This window comes from Helobdella robusta (genome assembly GCF_000326865.2).
Source record: "Helobdella robusta unplaced genomic scaffold HELROscaffold_3, whole genome shotgun sequence".
NCBI classification, from domain to species: Eukaryota; Metazoa; Annelida; class Clitellata; order Rhynchobdellida; family Glossiphoniidae; genus Helobdella; species Helobdella robusta.
Genome location: NW_008704501.1, coordinates 6,008,767 through 6,027,105, shown reverse-complemented (window position 1 = coordinate 6,027,105; position 18,339 = coordinate 6,008,767). Strand labels below are relative to the sequence as shown.

The window sequence follows — 18,339 nt, the reverse complement described above, 5'->3', positions numbered from 1 at the left end:
AAACAAGACAAACGGCAGCAGCAGCTACCGCAGTGGCCGCAGCAGCAACACGTCACCACCAAGACATACGTACCTTATCTCTTCACTGGCTGAAAATAAAGCGAAGGCATTGGCTCAAAGAGACGCCATGAAATTTATACAATATCCTTCACTGATTTTGTAATCTTATGATGGTGATGATGGCTAAATTTATGATGATTATGTTGCCAATGATGATGGTGATGACGATAACGATGATGACGTTTTTGATGGTGATGATGATGGCAATGTTGTTGTTGTTGACGTCATTATGATGTCATGCTGATTGTTATAAAATGGTGGTGATGGTTTGGATGATGATATTTGAAATAATAAAGATTCGTATTCAACATTAAGTGAATTTTTCTTAACGAATTTTTCATTGAACGCATTGTAAAAGAGAAATTGTCAGGATGTATCCAGCAGGTACGTTCTTATTCACACACGATGATACTATACCATTATCTTCACATGATGATACTGTATCACCATCCTCACACAATGATACTATATCATCATTTTCACATGATGATACTATATCACCATCTTCACATGATTGATAATACTATATCACCATCTTCACATGATTGATGGTACTATATCACCATCTTCACATGATTGATGATACTATATCACCATCTTCACACGATTGTATTATAGATGATGATAACAATATCATCAGCGTCATCATATAACTTTTTTGTTATCAAATATCACCATCAACGATTAAACTGATCATTTCATCAATTTTGACCACTAAACTCAATCAATCAATCAGTTAATCAATCAATCAATCAATCAATCAATCAATCAATCAATCAATCAATCAATCAATCAATCAATCAATCAATCAATCAATCAATCAATCAATCAATCAATCAATCAATCAATCAATCAATCAATAAATCAATCAATCAATCAATCAATCAATCAATCAACCAACCAACCAACCAACCAATCAATCAATCAATCAACATGAAGGCAAAAGGATCGACTCATCCAACTTCAATCCAATATCTGCCTGGCTGGTCGGCGTTCAAATGGCTGCTCTCAACTTTCAAACTGATGGTTCGTTTGGTCGATTGAATGAATGAATGAATGAATGGATGGATGGATGGATGGATGGATGAATGAATGAATGAATGAATGAATGAATGAATGGATGAATGAATGAATGAATGGATGGATGGATGGATGAATGAATGGATGAATGAATGAATGGATGAATGAATAAATATCTTGTTGTGCAGTGAAAGGTTTTGAAGGCTTTGATAGAGATTCCTGTCAGTAATTACCAACAAATGTGCAAAACTTTGATTGAACCGTATTTTAGTATCTTGTGCACTTGTTGATTTTTATACATCCTACTTAATTTTCCATTTCAAATCAGGCCTTCCAATGCAGATCAACAAATCTCTCTTTGAAGCAACTGGCAACTGTGGATACATCCTGAGACCTCGGATATTTTGGGATCCCACTCATCCCACGTACGGTAGGATCAATCCTCTGTCCCGGAGCAATCCGTTAAAAATCTGGGACTCCAACAGCATCACATCAACCAGGGTGCTCACTATAAGGGTCGGTTGGTTAATTGCTGTTTAATTATGCCGCTTGTTGGTTTCTTTGTTGGTTTCTTTGTTCTTCAGATAATTGTTGGATGGTAATTGGTTGGATTTTTTTTCAATACTCTCCTATATATTGTTTTTAAAACGTGTTTGTCAATTGATCCGTCTTCACGTATTTACATTTTATAACGTTGAAAATTAGTTGCCACTGTTGCGATATAGAGTTCCTCCATTTGTCTCAACTAAAATCTCAGCGCGAACAACACAAACCTAACTATGGCGTAACAAACAACTGGCCATGACTGTTGACGACTCAAACGGTGACGAGATGACTAAATCAAACCATTACAGATAATATCTGGGCAGCACGTGTGTTTGAACTCGAACCAGACGAGTTCTCAGGTGGAAGTCGTTCTAATGGGATGCCCTGCTGACTGCTCCAAGATGAAGACCAAGGTTGTTAATAAGAACTCCTTCAACCCCATCTGGGATCAAGAATTCGTTTTCCAGGTGAGAAGGAGGTGGAAGATGAATGGGATTGGGATGAAGATGAATTGGATTGGGATGAAGATGAATGGGATTGGGATGAAGATGAATTGGATTGGGATGAAGATGAATGGGATTGGGATGAAGATGAATGGGATTGGGATGAAGATGAATGGGATTGGGATGAAGATGTTGGTGGGGGTGATGATGTTACTAATATTAATTTTAATAATTGTTTTTGTTATTTTGCCACAGATCACCTTCCCAGACATGGCCTTCTTGAGATTTGTAGTCGTTGATGTTTCTAATGATCAGAAAGTTGCACACGCCATCATCTACTTGCCAAACATGAAACTCGGTTCGGTATTCTGTTGTCGGGGTTGATCTCTTGCGTTCTGGGCTTTGATTGGCTATTGATTGATTTATTCGTTTGATTGATTGGTTGGTCGGTTGGTTGGTTGGCTAGCCGGTTGGTTGGTTAGTTGATTATTTGACAGGTTGTTTGACATATGCAAAACTAAATCACTTTTCAAAATTTTTTTTCAAAACCCATCAATCAATAAAGCATCCAATCATTTGAAAACAGGCTACAGAAACGTCCAACTCCACTCCCTTATCCCATCCCAAACCCCGCACGGAATATCATCTCTATTCATTCACACTAAACTGGATAGGATCATAAAAAATGTCGGCATCTTCACGAAGAATCCTCTAAAAAGGACAGATGTTCTCGAGAAAAAGGTTGATGTGAATGCTAATCCGAATGGGAAGCATGTGATGTCATCCCTGCCTAGTTCGCCGTCCGAGGTTCGTTGGGATCTCATATTAATAACAACAACAACAATAATAACAATAATAATAACAATAATAATAACAATAATAATATTAATGGTAACTTTTTTATTATTGTTATTATATTATTGTTTTGTTGATGCGTCAGGTGAAATGTCTATTTATAAAGTTTCAAATTTCCATTTCAGAAATTTGCCAAAAGTCAGTTTCATTTCATCCAGCCGATGGATGCGTCTACTCCTATTATTAACTACAACGACAACATCAACAACAACAACAGCTGCAGCAACAACAACAACAACATTAACAAAAGCAAAAATAATAACACTAAAGATATCAACAACGTTAATGACAACAACAATTACAGCAAAGTTTACAAAGACAATACTTTCAACACACTAACAACTACTAACGACAACAACAACAACAATAACAACAACACTAATGATATTATTAATTATAACACTAACAATTTTGCAATGAATTTAATAAAGGATCAAAATGATAATAATAGCATTAATAATTATAGCAGCAGCAACTGTGGTTGCATCAAAGAGAGTGTTGGCGCTGATATTGTTTATCGCTCTGCCAATCTAAACAGGAAGTTAAACAAGAATAAACACAATGCCGTCATCTATCCAGCCTTTGGTAGCAGCAGCAGTATTGATCTAGATGACATCAACAACCAAAACAACATTAACAACAACAACAATCACAACAACAACTACAACAACAACTACAACAACAACAACATCAACAACAACAACAACATCAACGATCATCACAGTAATAATTGTAACAACAATGTCATTGAAGCTACACAGAATGGCAGTTATCTCGATGGTAATGTTATCAATGGTGCAGTTAACATAAGCATGGGCGATCAAAGCAACGACGCTAACAACGATCTCAATAACGATGACGTCAATAACCTAATTGATGACACTAGCAATGATGATTTCAGTGACGTCACGCGGAACAATCAGGGCGTCCGAGATAGCGGTCGGACCGCAAAATCGCGAAAGTCAACCCTTAAAAGGACGAATGCGTTCACGAAGCGTCAGTCGTACGTGAACGGCGGCAGTCGCGTTTCCGGCCAGAGAAGCTCTGTTGACAGCTTCAGGAGGTTGTCGTCGTCGTCGTTACGTCATTCGAAATTTGATGGTGACGATGATGATGTTGATGGCGTTGGTGTTGATGCTAGTGATGTTGAGAAAAATAGAAATGAAGATGGTAATGATAATAATGAGGGTGATGATGCTGATGATGATAATGATAGAGATGATGATGATGATGATGATGGTAGGAAGATAATGATGTACAACAATGACAACGATCATGACAATGTTAGCAACAACATCATCATCAACAACGACGACGATGATGATGATGATAAAAATTTCGACAATCCTCATAGAATTGTTGGCAGAAGAAAACCAGATGGCAATCAAGATAATAAAAAGACTAATGATAACGTAGGTAATGACGTAACTGATGACATGACCGATGACTTAGTAACTCCGACAGAAAGTTCATTGAACCCGATGACGTCACGCTTGAACGAGTTCAGCCTAAACAAAACTGAAGTATTCGGTTTAATATCTGGCGACGAAGAATCAAAGGTAAAAGATATCTATCGCGATTGTTGTCACGGTGATGAAAACGAGAGTGAGGGTACGACTAACACTCTGGATGATGATGCCAATGATAATGGTGATAATTATAGTAGTGATAACATCTTTAACGATGATAACGTTATTAACCGCGCTGATGATGATAATGATGATGATGATGATCAAAAACGCGTTGGTGATATCAATGATGATGATGATGGTGATAGCAAAAGCGGTGACGATGGTGGTGGCGGTGATGATGTCAGTAAAAGAAGTATCATTATCAGTAAGAGAATGGGAGTTATTCATAATGATGATACTGTTGATGGTGATAGAGATGATAAGTGTGTCATCATAAACGATGTAAGCAGTGGGAATGACGCTGGAATCTTCAACAATCATAGCGGTATTGATGGCACTGAGGGATGTTTAAACAACAATAATGATGACAATAATGATGACATCAACGTAGAGAATTTTGTTGATGTAACTGAATTAGAAAATAAAAACATCAACAATACACATAACGTCAACAGCAACAACAACAACATGTACAACAACAACAACAACAACATGAACAACAAAAACAACAACATCATCAACAACAACAACAACAACAACGTAAACAATGACATCAGCCACAACGGCAACATCGACAACATTAGAAAAAGTTATGGAAGGAGTATCAGCCATATTATTTTTGGCAGCAACTACAACGACAACAAATCATACAACATCAGCAACAACATGTACAACAGTAGCAGCTTCTTTCATAACAGAAATAGCAGCGCAAGCAACAACAGCGCCGCATCCTTATCAACAGGATCGTCATCGTCAGATTTCTTCCCTTCTTACATCACCCACAACGGCTACAGAAGAAGACGCGCCAGCAGCTTCTCCAGTTACGACTCCTACAGCAGTTGGTGGTCAGCTAACTCCACCACGAGCAGCTTCTCGAGCAGCAGAGAGGGCAGTTTGCAGAGTGGTCATCTGAATGGAGAACCATTCTTCAGTTTGAACAAGACCAACAACAGCCCTGTAAGTGCAGATTGCATGAACGTCAACGTGGAAAACCAATTTGGAAGCAGTAAGACGATTGACAATGGTGACTATTTCAAAACTGGTGGAGATAAAATTCTTTCTTCTGATTTGAATCCTTGTCTGAGTAGTGCCTTGTATAATAGAAGATTGAGTTTGCAGCAACAGCAACTACAGCAGCTACGGCAACAAAATCAGCAGCTGCAGCACCAGCAACTCAAAATGTACCTGAGTTATTTTGCACTGAGAGATAGGAAGAGATCGGATGCAAGAAAATCGAAGAAATGTTTCTCTATGGGCATGTTCTCAACATCATTGCAGACGCCACTCTCTGAAGAAGAGGATGTTGATGGCTGCCGTGCTGATCAACAACAACAACAACAACAACAACAACATGAAAGTTTGTTGCCGCAACAAAAACAGCAACAGCAACAACATGAAAGTTTGTTGCCGCAACAACATCAGGATGATTCACAACGTTCAACTAATTTGTCCGACACTTGTGAAAACCTCAATTACCTTAGCAGCAGCAGCATCACTGACCGCAACAAACAAAACAACGATACCGGAAATGACGCAATCGAAAACTCTAAATACGACCAAGATCTGGGTAATTTTTCTCAGTACATTATCCCACCACCGCCCATGTTTAGCGAATGCTTATCTTTAAATGATAATGATTTATATTCCATGTTTCCGTGCCGTCAACCTGATCCAACTATCCGGGATGATGGTGTCATCTATGGGGATGACGTAACAGATGACGTCATAAATGATGATGACGTAGCTGATGTCGTCGTGAAGGATGCTGATGAGGATAATATTGCATGTTCTGGCAATGATAATGATATTTCGGCAGGCCAACTTACTACTAATAATAATAATAATAATGATGATGATAAAAATATTGATAATGATGATGATAATAATGATGATGATGGTGATAAGTGGACAAAAGATAATAGCAATAATGACGATGATAATTGTGGTCTTAAGTATTACAATGGTAATAATGATGATAACAATAATAGGATTGATGATAATGACGACGGTAATGATGATGATGATGGTTGTGTGAAGGTCAAGGCGGCTGATGGTGATGACCTAGACGACGATGGTGATGACGATGACGATGATAAGAATGTAGATGCCGATGGATGCGGTGGAAGTTCGGTAGAATTGTTACATTATAGAAAATTTATTGGTGATATTAATGTTAATGATAACAATGATGATTGTAATGTTTACAAAAATAATATAAACGCAAATGAAAACATTAATAAACGTCAACTTACGTCATCGTCACCACCATCATCATCATTATTACCGCCATCTTCCAAAACTATTATGACGTCATCGATGAAAATAAAATCAACAACACCAAAGTCTTTGTTAGCTGCGAAAGTTTCACTACCTATCAAGATATCACTGAAACCTGTATCTTCATCATCGTCCTCTTCAACAACTTTATCAGCGTCATCGTCGTCAAAATCCTTTAAAACCTCATTAGAAACAACAACTATGCCAACAACATCAACAACACCATTGATGACTTCAACAAAGCCATTGATAACATCAACAACATCATTGATGACGTCAACAAGACCATTGAAATACTCATCAACCATGCCAACAACAACTACAACAAAAACATTAAATAACCCGACTAGGACCCCATTAAAATCAACAAAATCAACATTGACTAGGGTCACAAAAACGCCGTTGAAATCAGCAGTAACGACAACATCAGCAACATCAATAACATTTACAAGAACGCGGTTGAAATCAACGACATCTTCGCCGATGACACTAAAAATAACTACAACAACAAAATCAAAAACACTAACAGCATCAACTGGAATGTCATTAACAAATTCAACAACATCGACCACACCAACAACAACAACAACCTCTGCCATCAAAATGCCAGGCAAATTCATTTTTAGATCCAAGGGTCCCAATAAAACGATCGACATCATCAACCGAAACAGTGGCAGCAACAGCAGCGGCCACAGCAACGTCAATAACAACAGCGTCTAAATCTCTACTACCAACAACAACCACAAAAACGCCACAATTGTTGCCACCGCTTGTAACAACTGAGCAAATTAAATAAAACTAATGCAAAAAAATTAAATGATCTCATACGTTTCTCAAAATATTTTTTAACAATTTCACGAATTTTAATATTAATAATGATCAAAGTTTTATTAAAACAAATTTTATTAAAATAAAAAAGATAATATTTTTTAATGTCAGCTGGTTGATGCTCTTGTGATTACACTTCGTTGGCTACTTGTAATCTTGTAATGTATATATTTCGCCTTTGCAATTATCATTTTTACGGTCAGTTTTTAAGTTGAAACTCTTTCAAGTAATTTCTAAACTAATTTATTAGCTCAATTAATTTAAGTAGTTAATTAATTAATTAAATCATGATCCGCTTGATATTCAATCAAAAACGTTCATGTCTTGTCGCCGCGTTCTACTAACTTTACTAAAGTAGATATATTTATTTCGTTTTCAAAATATTTTGGTTTTGTGATCCAACCTATTTTTCATTCTTGTTTATATTCCGTGTCTTAATTATTACTTTTAATCGTTGACAGAATAAAATTTGACAATTCCAGGTAACTTTTGAAACACTTGAATAGCATGTCAACATCTAGTTTATTTTCTTTATTTTGTTGCACCTACTCACTAGTTAATACCATGGATATAGGATATTATATGTATCCCATGGTTAATACATGTTTGTTTACGCTAATCGTTCACTTGTTCGTCTAACATACCCTACTCAAAATCACTCTAATACTCATCATGTGTTATCGTAAATATAAAAAAACAGTGCAGTGTCCCTTCCTGAGTGCATTACATTAACCCTTTATTATTAATTTGTTGAAAATTTTCCATAGGAGTTTAAGAATATTCAGGAATTTTTATATGTACATTATTACGGGAGTGTGTTCGTATTCCACGTAAACAATCCAGTTTTGGATAATTGCAAATTTAAATGTACTTAACGATCAACTTTGAAGTAGTTCTATTCTATAAATAAAACAGTAAAACGATTTGCGTATTTAAAAATTTTATTAATGTGTTAAATCTTATTTTTATAACATTAAAAACACTTGGTGCTGTTCAAAGGAATTGAGAATAAAAAAACAGTGGGTCTGCGCGTATACAGAGATTGAGAGACAAACATAGATTCTGTGTCTTGGAGATAAAAGCAGAAGCAGGCGAGTAGCAGATTATCGGCTTTAGGTGTTTGAGTTGCTATAGGTAGATCACTAAAAAAGTATTAATGATGGAGATGAGGATTTGAAGGGCCAAAGATAAAAAGGGATGTCAGAAAAGTAGCAAGCCGACCGAACCCCACAGTAACTGAGATGATAACTGATTAACGACATTGTCCACGACAACAATCATCATCATCATAAAAACAGACGAAGAACACGAGTCAAAACTGTTATTCACCAAACAACACCATTCACACACAGCTCATATATTTACACAAATACAAATTTCAATTTGGTAAAATTAATCAACATTTTCTTCGGTTTTTTTCTCTTTTTTCTTTTTCTTTTTTGACTCTCCACTTTCGCCATCAAGCTTTGCAGGTGTGGTGGGTGTTGATTGAATCGTCATTTCCTGCTCTGCAGCTTGCTTATCTTTCTTCTTCTTCTTCTTCTCGCCACTTTCGCCATCAACCTTCGCAGGTGTGGTGACTACTGAAGCGTCCATTTCCTGCTCTGCAGCTTGCTTATCTTTCTTCTTCTTCTTCTTCTCGCCACTTTCGCCATCAACCTTTGCAGGTGTGGTGGGTGTCGATTGAATCGTCATTTCTTGCTCTGCAGCTTGCTTATCTTTCTTCTTTTTCTTCTTCTCGCCACTTTCGCCATCAACCTTTGCAGGTGTGGTGGCCACTGAAGCGTCCATTTTCTGCTCTGCAGCTTGCTTATCTTTCTTCTTTTTCTTCTTCTCGCTACTTTCGCCATCAACCTTTGCAGGTGTGGTGGCCACTGAAGCGTCCATTTTCTGCTCTGCAGCTTGTTTATCTTTCTTTTTTTTCTTCTTCTCGCCACTTTCGCCATCAACCTTCGCAGGTGTGGTGGCCACTGAAGCGTCCATTTCCTGCTCTGCAGCTTGCTTATCTTTCTTCTTCTTCTTCTCGCTACTTTCGCCATCAACCTTTGCAGATGTGGTGGCCACTGAGGTGTCCATTTCTTGCTCTGTAGCTTGCTTATCTTTCTTCTTCTTTGCGGGTGTGGTGGTTGATGTTGATTGTGGGAGCTCCACTTTCTGCTTGGCAGCTTCTACCTCTTGCTTCATCTTTTTTCTCTTTGGCTCACTGCTTTCCTCATGAACCTTCCCAGGTGTGGTGGATGATTCTGGAGTTGGAATCTCTTCAATCAACTTCCTCTTCTTTGGCAGGGTTGATGCAGTTGTGCTCTGGTTCGTCCAGATGGTACTGAAAATCAAAAAATTATTTTAATTGCATCGATAAGCAATGAGAGTGCTACGAACAATATTTCTAACTGGATCGAAACGAAATTGTTGGACAATTACATAATTAGTGGATGTAAGTATATGTATAAGCAAGATGTATAACAAATGGAAATGAATTACCTTTTGTTTTCATATTTATCAAATTTGGCTTTAGCTTTTCCTGATCCAGAAATTTTTCTCATCTTTATCGAAACAATTTAAAAAAATAAAACATTTGGGGTAAAATAACCTATCTAAAAAAAATAATGTCAAATTTCAATAAGACAGAGGGACATAAAGAAATGCATAATTAAAATGAATCTAAGAACCAACATGTCCTTCCTCCATGAACTTTAGCATGGTTTCCAATTTGCTTTTGGCCTGCATAGCCATTTCAATGCCCCCATCCTCTCCAAGTGCGTCCACCCGGATCGCCAGGGCTGCTTTTGCTGCCAACATCCTAGAGATCTGTGGTTATCAAAATTGGAGGGCATTTATTGTTTTTTTTTTATTGTGTAGCCATTCAATAGATTGTTTTATTTAAAGTACTGTACATCTGAAATAAAGTTACGCACACACACACACACATCGTACCTTCCCCTTATTCTTCTGAGAAGTCTGACCGACCATAGAAGCATGATAGATGAGACCATACTTTGGGGTGTCGTGTTTGGTTTTCAATGCCCTAAAGAGGGCTTTCTCTGCACCGAGAATTTGCACCGTTGATGCTGGATGCTTGGCCAGGTTCACTAAGGACCCTTTTATTTGTTGGTGGTTGGAAGAAAAATTAATTTTAAAACTATTCATTAGTGTAATATTAAAGCTAGATGGCAAATGGATCTTGTTACTGTGGAATTATTAAATTATTAAAAAGAGCCTAATCAAATAATGAAATTTATATAAAAACATGATCAATGCAAACGAACCTGCATGTGAAATAAGCCTGGCCCCTACCAACTCTCCTACAAGCACCGTCAAGTTCGGAGCCACTGCCAACATCCTGTTTTTTAGGTAGTCGTACAACTGACTACGATAATCCGTTAACCCAACAACCTGTTTTATGGAAGGTGTTATGAATTATTTCATTAATTGAATGCTGTCTGAATTGTGTGTTTATTCCCACATATCAATCAATAGTTTATCTATTATGTACAGTGTCTTGTTTAACAAATTTGATGCATATCACAGCTGTCGGATATTGTAACATAAAAATGTCAATTTAATCGAAATAGTTATAAAATCTGATCCAGCATTTAGCTGTAGAAAACGAACAAAACAATCAAAAATATATAATTGAAAATGAATTTATTTGAAAGTACCTCTTCGCATAGTTCCCTAATTTGTGTGATATCGTCCTCTGATATTTCACTGCCCATCGAGATCTCGGCCTGGTTCTTCAGCTCCTGTTCCAACTCTTCAGGCAAGATGTCTGAAAGGTCGCATGTGGCCGCATTCGTTTTCAAGCCTGAAAAAGCCGAACATAAATATATTTATTTGTGGACCTGTAAAAATTTTAAAAGGTTACACTCAGCCAAAATAATTGCTCCAAAAACAAAAATGTAGCAATTTCTAAAATGTTTAATTACATTGAAAGAGAATATTTCAAACTTATAAGTATAAGCTCAAAGTACACTAAAATATCTATTATACAAGAGACCAATCACAACCCAAAACAACTACCCACCCATTTTTTGGACGGTCTTGACGAAAGCCAAGTTATCCCCGATGAGTTTGCCCAACTCAGGGAAGTGCCACCCATACCACTCCCTCACCCTCATGACATAATTGTTCAGTTCCTTGTCTAGGTCATCCAGCAGTCCCACTGCCTGGATGATCATTGTGTCGACCTTGTCCGGACTGAACTTCAACTTGTACCTCGACAAGCTGTTGGTGGTTGTGTTTGGATAAGATGTAACAAAAAGATGATTAATTCTATGATCCTATGATGCCTGATTGTGTCTATTAAGATTATAACAACAAACAGACAGTAGTACATAGACAGCAAAAACGAATCACTGACACAAACAAAAAGGTGATGAATTCTATGATCCCATGATGCCTGATTGTGTCTATTAAGATTATAACAACAAACAGACAGTAGTACATAGACAGCAAAAACGAATCACCGACACAAACAAAAAGGTGATGAATTCTATGATCCTATGATGCCTGATTGTGTCTATTAAGATTATAACAACAAACAGACAGTAGTACATAAACAGCAAAAACGAATCACCGACATAAACAAAACAAACGACGAACCTGTGAGCAAGACCAAGTACCATGACCGACATCTCACTAGATGGCAGGCCAGCTAACAGGCTTTCACTCTGTGATCGGATGCACCTCATCAACTCCTGGATTTGATTGTTGGCTACACACTGTATCTTAAACCTTTCCTGCGTTGTTGATTTGCAAACATTATTTAATAATGGAAATATTTCTTAATCTGAATAAAATAATTATATTAAAAACTTGGAGTGAGTAAAAACTGGCCAAACTTTGATTAGACTTCCTAATTTAGCATCTGAAACGGCCAGTTCCTCTTGCACCTCCTCACAAACCAACTTCTTCATCAACTTCTTCAGAGGCTTGCTCATCTTGCCTTCGATCGTGGCAGCAACAGCTACAAAAGAAAACAGTTTCAGTATACTTATGTGTAGTTGATACATTTATTTCCATGTTTGTATATATTTTTGTTAGGATAAAATAAAAATCTCTAAGATTTGCATACTAGATGTTATTGATAAGACAGATATTTTTGAGGTTATAATTATAATATAAATATAATATATAAAATAATTATATATATTTGATACCCCCCAGGGCTTCAGTGGTATCTTTGAATTTGCTGAACTGTTTCAATTTCAACCTGCAAGAATTCCAAATTTTGAAAGGATGATAATACGAATAATAATTGAAATGAAAGTTGTAACAAACAAATGGATGTGAAATGTTAATTAATTCTAATTGTCTAATTGTGAATAAATGACTGAACTGAATGAGTTATCTGATAAATAAATTATTTATAATTTATTTTATAAAAATGAAATAAAAATAATTAATCGTTGAAATTGAACTAACATGTCGTTGGCCGACTGTGCACTCTCAAAATTTTCGTAAAGCTTGTCAATATTTTTAAGCTTTTTTTCATCCAGTAACTGAAAAGAAATTTTAATATAACAATCTGCGGTAGCAAACATTTTTTTCTCCCTAATCAATCTAAAAACAAATTTAAAAAATTTAATCCAACCTTGAATATCGCGTAACCGGCCGCCGTTTCAAAAAGCACCAACATTTTGAGGAACTAGTTTGATTAATTTGATGGATAAAATTTGCGGATTAAAATAAAAAATGCTAAACAACTTATCGCTCAAACAACACGTGAAGACACTTGAGGAAAGAACCATGTACATATATAATGGAAAGAACCTCGCATACAATCCATGAGCAATGTAGTAAATTTTAAAAAAATTTTAAATTTTATTACGTAAATTTAAAAAAAATACAAATTTTAATTATTATTTTAAAATAAAATTTTATTATTTTATATTTTTAACAAATTTCATTTAAAAAATTAATATAAATTTGTTTTTTCAAATTAATTAGCCCATCACTAAATAAATTTTTTATTGTTGTTTATATATATATATATATATATATATATATATATATATATATATATATATATATATATGTATTTATTTATTTATATATGTTACATTCATCAATTTGTTTTTAGTACTGAGAAGTTTATTAAAAATGTCGTTTTTTATAAAATTATTTGTTGTCTGTCATGTCGCAATTTTATTTCAGTGTCGTCAGGTTAGTTTTAATAACCATTTTATCATACGATCTGTTCTAATCTTGTTTTATTATAACAAAATTCGAATAATCGATTTATTATCGCTCGTTCATAATTTTGTAAAATTTTCAAAAGGCGAGCAGCAAATAATAATTATTATTAAATATTTTAAATTAATTTTTAATTTAAATAAAAAATGTATTTTTTTAATTTAACAATTTTTGAATTTCATTCCCTAAAAAAGGTTGTAAGTGGTGGCAATGGTAACAACAACAACAAAGCCAATTTGAAATCCCCAAAAATTGCCAAACCTAATTTTTCAACCAGCTTAGAAAGTGTTAGTAGTAGTAAAATTCTGTATTTTTATAATTTTTTTTAGTTTGTTTGAGTTTATAGAGTATTATTTCAATTTTAAAATTTAGTTTAGTGCAAATTAAATTTTTGATTATTTTTGATTTATTTATTATTGTTGGAATGTTTTTGAAATGGTTGTTTATGGCTCGATTTGTTGCATGAATAATCTTTTTCTCTTATTTTTAGAACTATTATGACGAAGGTGAAGGTAGTGGCATGAACAAGAACGACAACATCGATGACAACAGTTACGATGACGACGACAAGACAGATGGTTCTGCTTACGGATCAGGAGGTTTTTATATTATCACAGTGTTTTTATTTATAGCATCATATTTTCCCATAAAGAAAAAATGTCATTTGTGTGATATAATTACTTTACTAGATTAAGCTGAGTTAACAAATTTATCCAAAATTAGCCATCGTTTATAATATCAACATATCAATTCATCCATTCCATTTCATCCATCCAATAAAATGTGAAACCCACCTACCCAATCAACAAATAGATGACATGGAGCCTGTTCTACCCAAGAGAATGACAAAATGTTTGCGAATGTTGGAGGACGCCAGTAGTCCAGGCAGTTACATGCCGCGGTGTACTTACGACGGTCAGTTCGATGCCCTGCAGTGTCATGGTTCAGAGTGCTGGTGCTCAACTCCATCTGGTCAGAAGATCCCAGGAACTACTAAGAAGGATCCTGACACTCCCAAGTGCAACACTCCTAACAATAAAGGTTTGTTTTTTAGTTTTTTTAATATGAATAAAAAATTATTTTATTTTTTGTATAAAATTTTGATTAAATATTTGTGTAAGTTTAGTAATAATTTTACTGCAAACTCTTCCCAGATAGCAGTAAGCAAATATTTCAAAAGTCAACAAAACAGTCTGAAGTGGGGGCAACGGCATCGTCATCATCAGCTGCAACGACAACCATCAGATCTCCACATGGGAAGAAGCAGCATTCAAAAAACAACAACAACAATGTTCACATCGTCGTTGATGGCGTCAAGACCCATGACAATAAGGACACAGACCTTAATGCTCCTTACGGTCTGAGTTTGTTTCTCTGCACATCTGTCGTTCGATGTTGTGCTTGTTCTAATTTTTAAAAATTTTTTGGTGTGCAATATTTTTGTTTAATTGGTCACCAGTTGTCACTTACTCTATAAAATATTGATGTCGCAGATAACATCGGTACAAGGAACAAAAACCTTCAGAGCAAGAAGCCCACATTGAGAAAGATCTTCCCCAACAGAAACAACAACAACATGAACAACAACTTGCATCTCAATATCAGCACAGACTCCCACAACAACTACGCACAGAGAACACCTGCCCAGACAGAATTACGATCGACAATCTCCCAACTCATATCCCAGCCTGGGGTCTTGGCCGGGATAATTTGCATTGGGGCAGTAACCCTCCTCTGCTTCCTCACCATCTTAACATACACCATCTTCAAACTGAGGCGACGATCGTACTCAAAAGAGATGACCCAAACGAAACCAGTCGTCAAGGTGAACAGTAACATGAGCAGTGACATCATCATCCACGATACCAACAGTTACTATAGAAACGGAGGAACAGGCAGTCACGTGAGTGGTGTTGGCGGTGGTTTTGGGGATATTTACACCGGGGGAGGGTTTAATTACACCCCCGGTTACTCTCCGGCAAGGTGCAATACGATGAGCAACAAAATGTCACCCTGGTCCCCAGTTAATGGGGTCATTAGTAGCACCACTGTTAGAAATAGCGCTGGCTATTCAAAATGTTTGGATCGCAATTTTTATGCATAATAAATAATCTGAGTGTGAAATTTTTCTCTTTTTGAGTTATTCTTTCATTTTCAGTCAGTTTTTTATTTGTTGCGTTTTAGTATTCAAAATAATTTTTTGTTTATTTGCAATGAAGATATCTCCTTTGAATGCTTAAATGTTTGTGAGGTCTTTTTTTTTCACTTCTCTTGAAAAGTTTTCCATTTCACTGAGTAGGCCATGAAATTATTTTTAACAGCAATAACATTAATCAACTGATCAACAGCAATCACTGTAATGTAATGGCTATATTATTTATCTCCATATCTATATATATGTATGTATATTTTTTGATGTTTTAAAATAGAATGCTTTCCAAAGAATGAGATTCTCATCGTGATAATAATATATATATATATCTGTTAATATAACTAGTTTGTTTAATCAGTTTTTCACTCATTCATTTACTCATTTCTTCACTCATTCATTTATACTCATATGCTAACTCATTCAATCTTTTTTTTTACAATCCTAACATTCGTCAGGTCAAAATAGCAAGTAGAAAATATATGCGGTATATACTACAGTTCATACAGCTTCTTTAGATTTATAAGTTACATTTAATTTAAAATTTAATTCTGTTAGCTATTTAAATTAATTTAATCTAATTATCATAATATTTATTTTACCACGTTCTTTACCTATAACATATTTCATTCCATATATATACAGGAATTATATATATATATATACAGCAATTTTTTGAACTCAAGTTAAACCTGAAATAATAATTCAATAATAGGGGTAAATACCAGATCAACAGTTAATTGTATGATAGTTTTTATTTCTGTGTGTGCGCGCGTGTGTGTGTGTTTGCGTGTGTGCGTGCGTGTGTGTGTAAAATCATTGAGATTCTAGCAGTTTGTAGACTATTGTTAAATTAAGTTGGTTAAGAAGGGTTATAAGAAGGAATGAGATAATTATTAAATTACAGTTAGTTGTTTGGTGTTATCATCCGCAATCCTATATTTATGATGATAATTATTCATAATAATATAATAAAAGCTATGTTATTATATTATAAGGTTAGTGACGATGCTAGCTGCCATGGTTATTGAATGATGATGACGATGATGTGATGGAATGATGATAATGATGATTTTTTAAATCGTCAGTGTGATTATGTTCTTGGTTCTGAAGATGATGATGAAGATGGTGATGATGACGATGAAGAAGATGGTGGTAATGACGATGAAGAAGAAGACGATGATGATTACCATAACTATTGATTGGCGTTGTGCCATATAACCAATTGCGCTTTGTTCCACATATGTAATTAAATTGTAAAATGATGTATAAGATTTATTTGAATGTGTAATATAAATGGGTAATTAATCTTAACACACACACACACACATACGTATATTTATATATATATGTACAATTGTACACACAATTGTACACACAATATATATAACTTACCAAATTTTACTATTGTTTTTTCATGTTTATGTACAAACATATCCACATACTAATGAGTGTAGAGCTATACAAACACACACACACACACACACACACACATATATATATATATATATATATATATATATATATATTACATCCTAATTATAGTAATATACTGTGGCATACTTTTGTATATATATATATGTTTTGTATTATGTTTCTTTACGTGTGTGTGCGTGTGTGTGTGTGTGTGTGTGCGTGTGTGGGAGTGTGTGTTAGTTTTGTGTTAATCTTTTTGTTCCTTGTTTTGTTTGTGAAGTGTTTGTATACATTGTATGCAAATATCTTGTCAGTATAATATTGCATTAATCCATTGAAGAAGCTTATATTGAAGGAGAACTGTATTGTTATATAACTGTATGGTTAGTTTTGTATTTGTAAATTTGTATCTAAGCAATAGATATTTAGTCATGATAGCATGTATCTATAAGGAATAATTGATACATGATTGTTTTATGTAGATATTTATTTATATATGGTACATTATATATTGTGAAATCTATCATCTGATATATAATGATTGTAATATTGATATTATTAAGCATTTGGTTATATTATTGCTATCTTTTATTGATATTTGTTTTTTTTGTTTGTTTTTTCTACTTTGTTTCGTTTTCATTTTGCTTTCAGTTTCATTTGCATAATAGAGTTTGTATATTTATTATTGTATATTTATTATTATTATTTTTGTTATTATTGCCGTGTTATGTTTGGTTTGCTAGTTAGTTTCTTTTATGTTTTTATCTTCTCATGTTTGTTGAGCATTATTTTTTCCTCTGTTTACTTATGCTATGTTCATTTTATTCTTTTGCGATATTAATTTAAATTGAAGTGCAAGTCATTCGATAGTATTACAAAAAAGATAGATCCAAAAACTGATTTTTTTTGTGTTGAGTTA

At 34.8% G+C, this 18,339-nt stretch overlaps 3 protein-coding genes across 3 annotated transcripts; 2 read left to right on the top strand and 1 right to left on the bottom strand.

Moving 5' to 3' along the window:
* Positions 1-1,058: 1,058 nt before the first annotated feature.
* On the top strand, positions 1,059-7,552 carry HELRODRAFT_161600 (hypothetical protein; the record flags this gene model as incomplete). The annotated part of the gene is made up of 7 exons (XM_009021503.1): positions 1,059-1,086; positions 1,409-1,596; positions 1,935-2,093; positions 2,325-2,442; positions 2,656-2,876; positions 3,050-4,535; positions 4,812-7,552. The coding sequence occupies 7 exons, from the start codon at positions 1,059-1,061 to the stop codon at positions 7,550-7,552; spliced, it is 4,941 nt and encodes a 1,646-aa protein (XP_009019751.1).
* A 1,034-nt stretch (positions 7,553-8,586) lies between these two features.
* HELRODRAFT_94516 (hypothetical protein) lies at positions 8,587-13,384 on the bottom strand. Its single transcript, XM_009021502.1, has 12 exons — positions 13,260-13,384; positions 13,085-13,167; positions 12,820-12,872; positions 12,502-12,626; positions 12,263-12,399; positions 11,685-11,884; positions 11,320-11,465; positions 10,927-11,053; positions 10,595-10,758; positions 10,334-10,468; positions 10,142-10,203; positions 8,587-9,983 (listed from the first exon to the last, which is right to left on the bottom strand). The coding sequence occupies exons 1-12, from the start codon at positions 13,296-13,298 to the stop codon at positions 9,053-9,055; spliced, it is 2,202 nt and encodes a 733-aa protein (XP_009019750.1). The 5' UTR covers positions 13,299-13,384; the 3' UTR covers positions 8,587-9,052.
* A 378-nt stretch (positions 13,385-13,762) lies between these two features.
* HELRODRAFT_161598 (hypothetical protein) lies at positions 13,763-15,959 on the top strand (the record flags this gene model as incomplete). The annotated part of the gene is made up of 6 exons (XM_009021501.1): positions 13,763-13,825; positions 14,050-14,142; positions 14,346-14,454; positions 14,669-14,896; positions 15,010-15,213; positions 15,349-15,959. The coding sequence occupies 6 exons, from the start codon at positions 13,763-13,765 to the stop codon at positions 15,957-15,959; spliced, it is 1,308 nt and encodes a 435-aa protein (XP_009019749.1).
* Between the last annotated feature and the right edge of the window lie 2,380 nt (positions 15,960-18,339).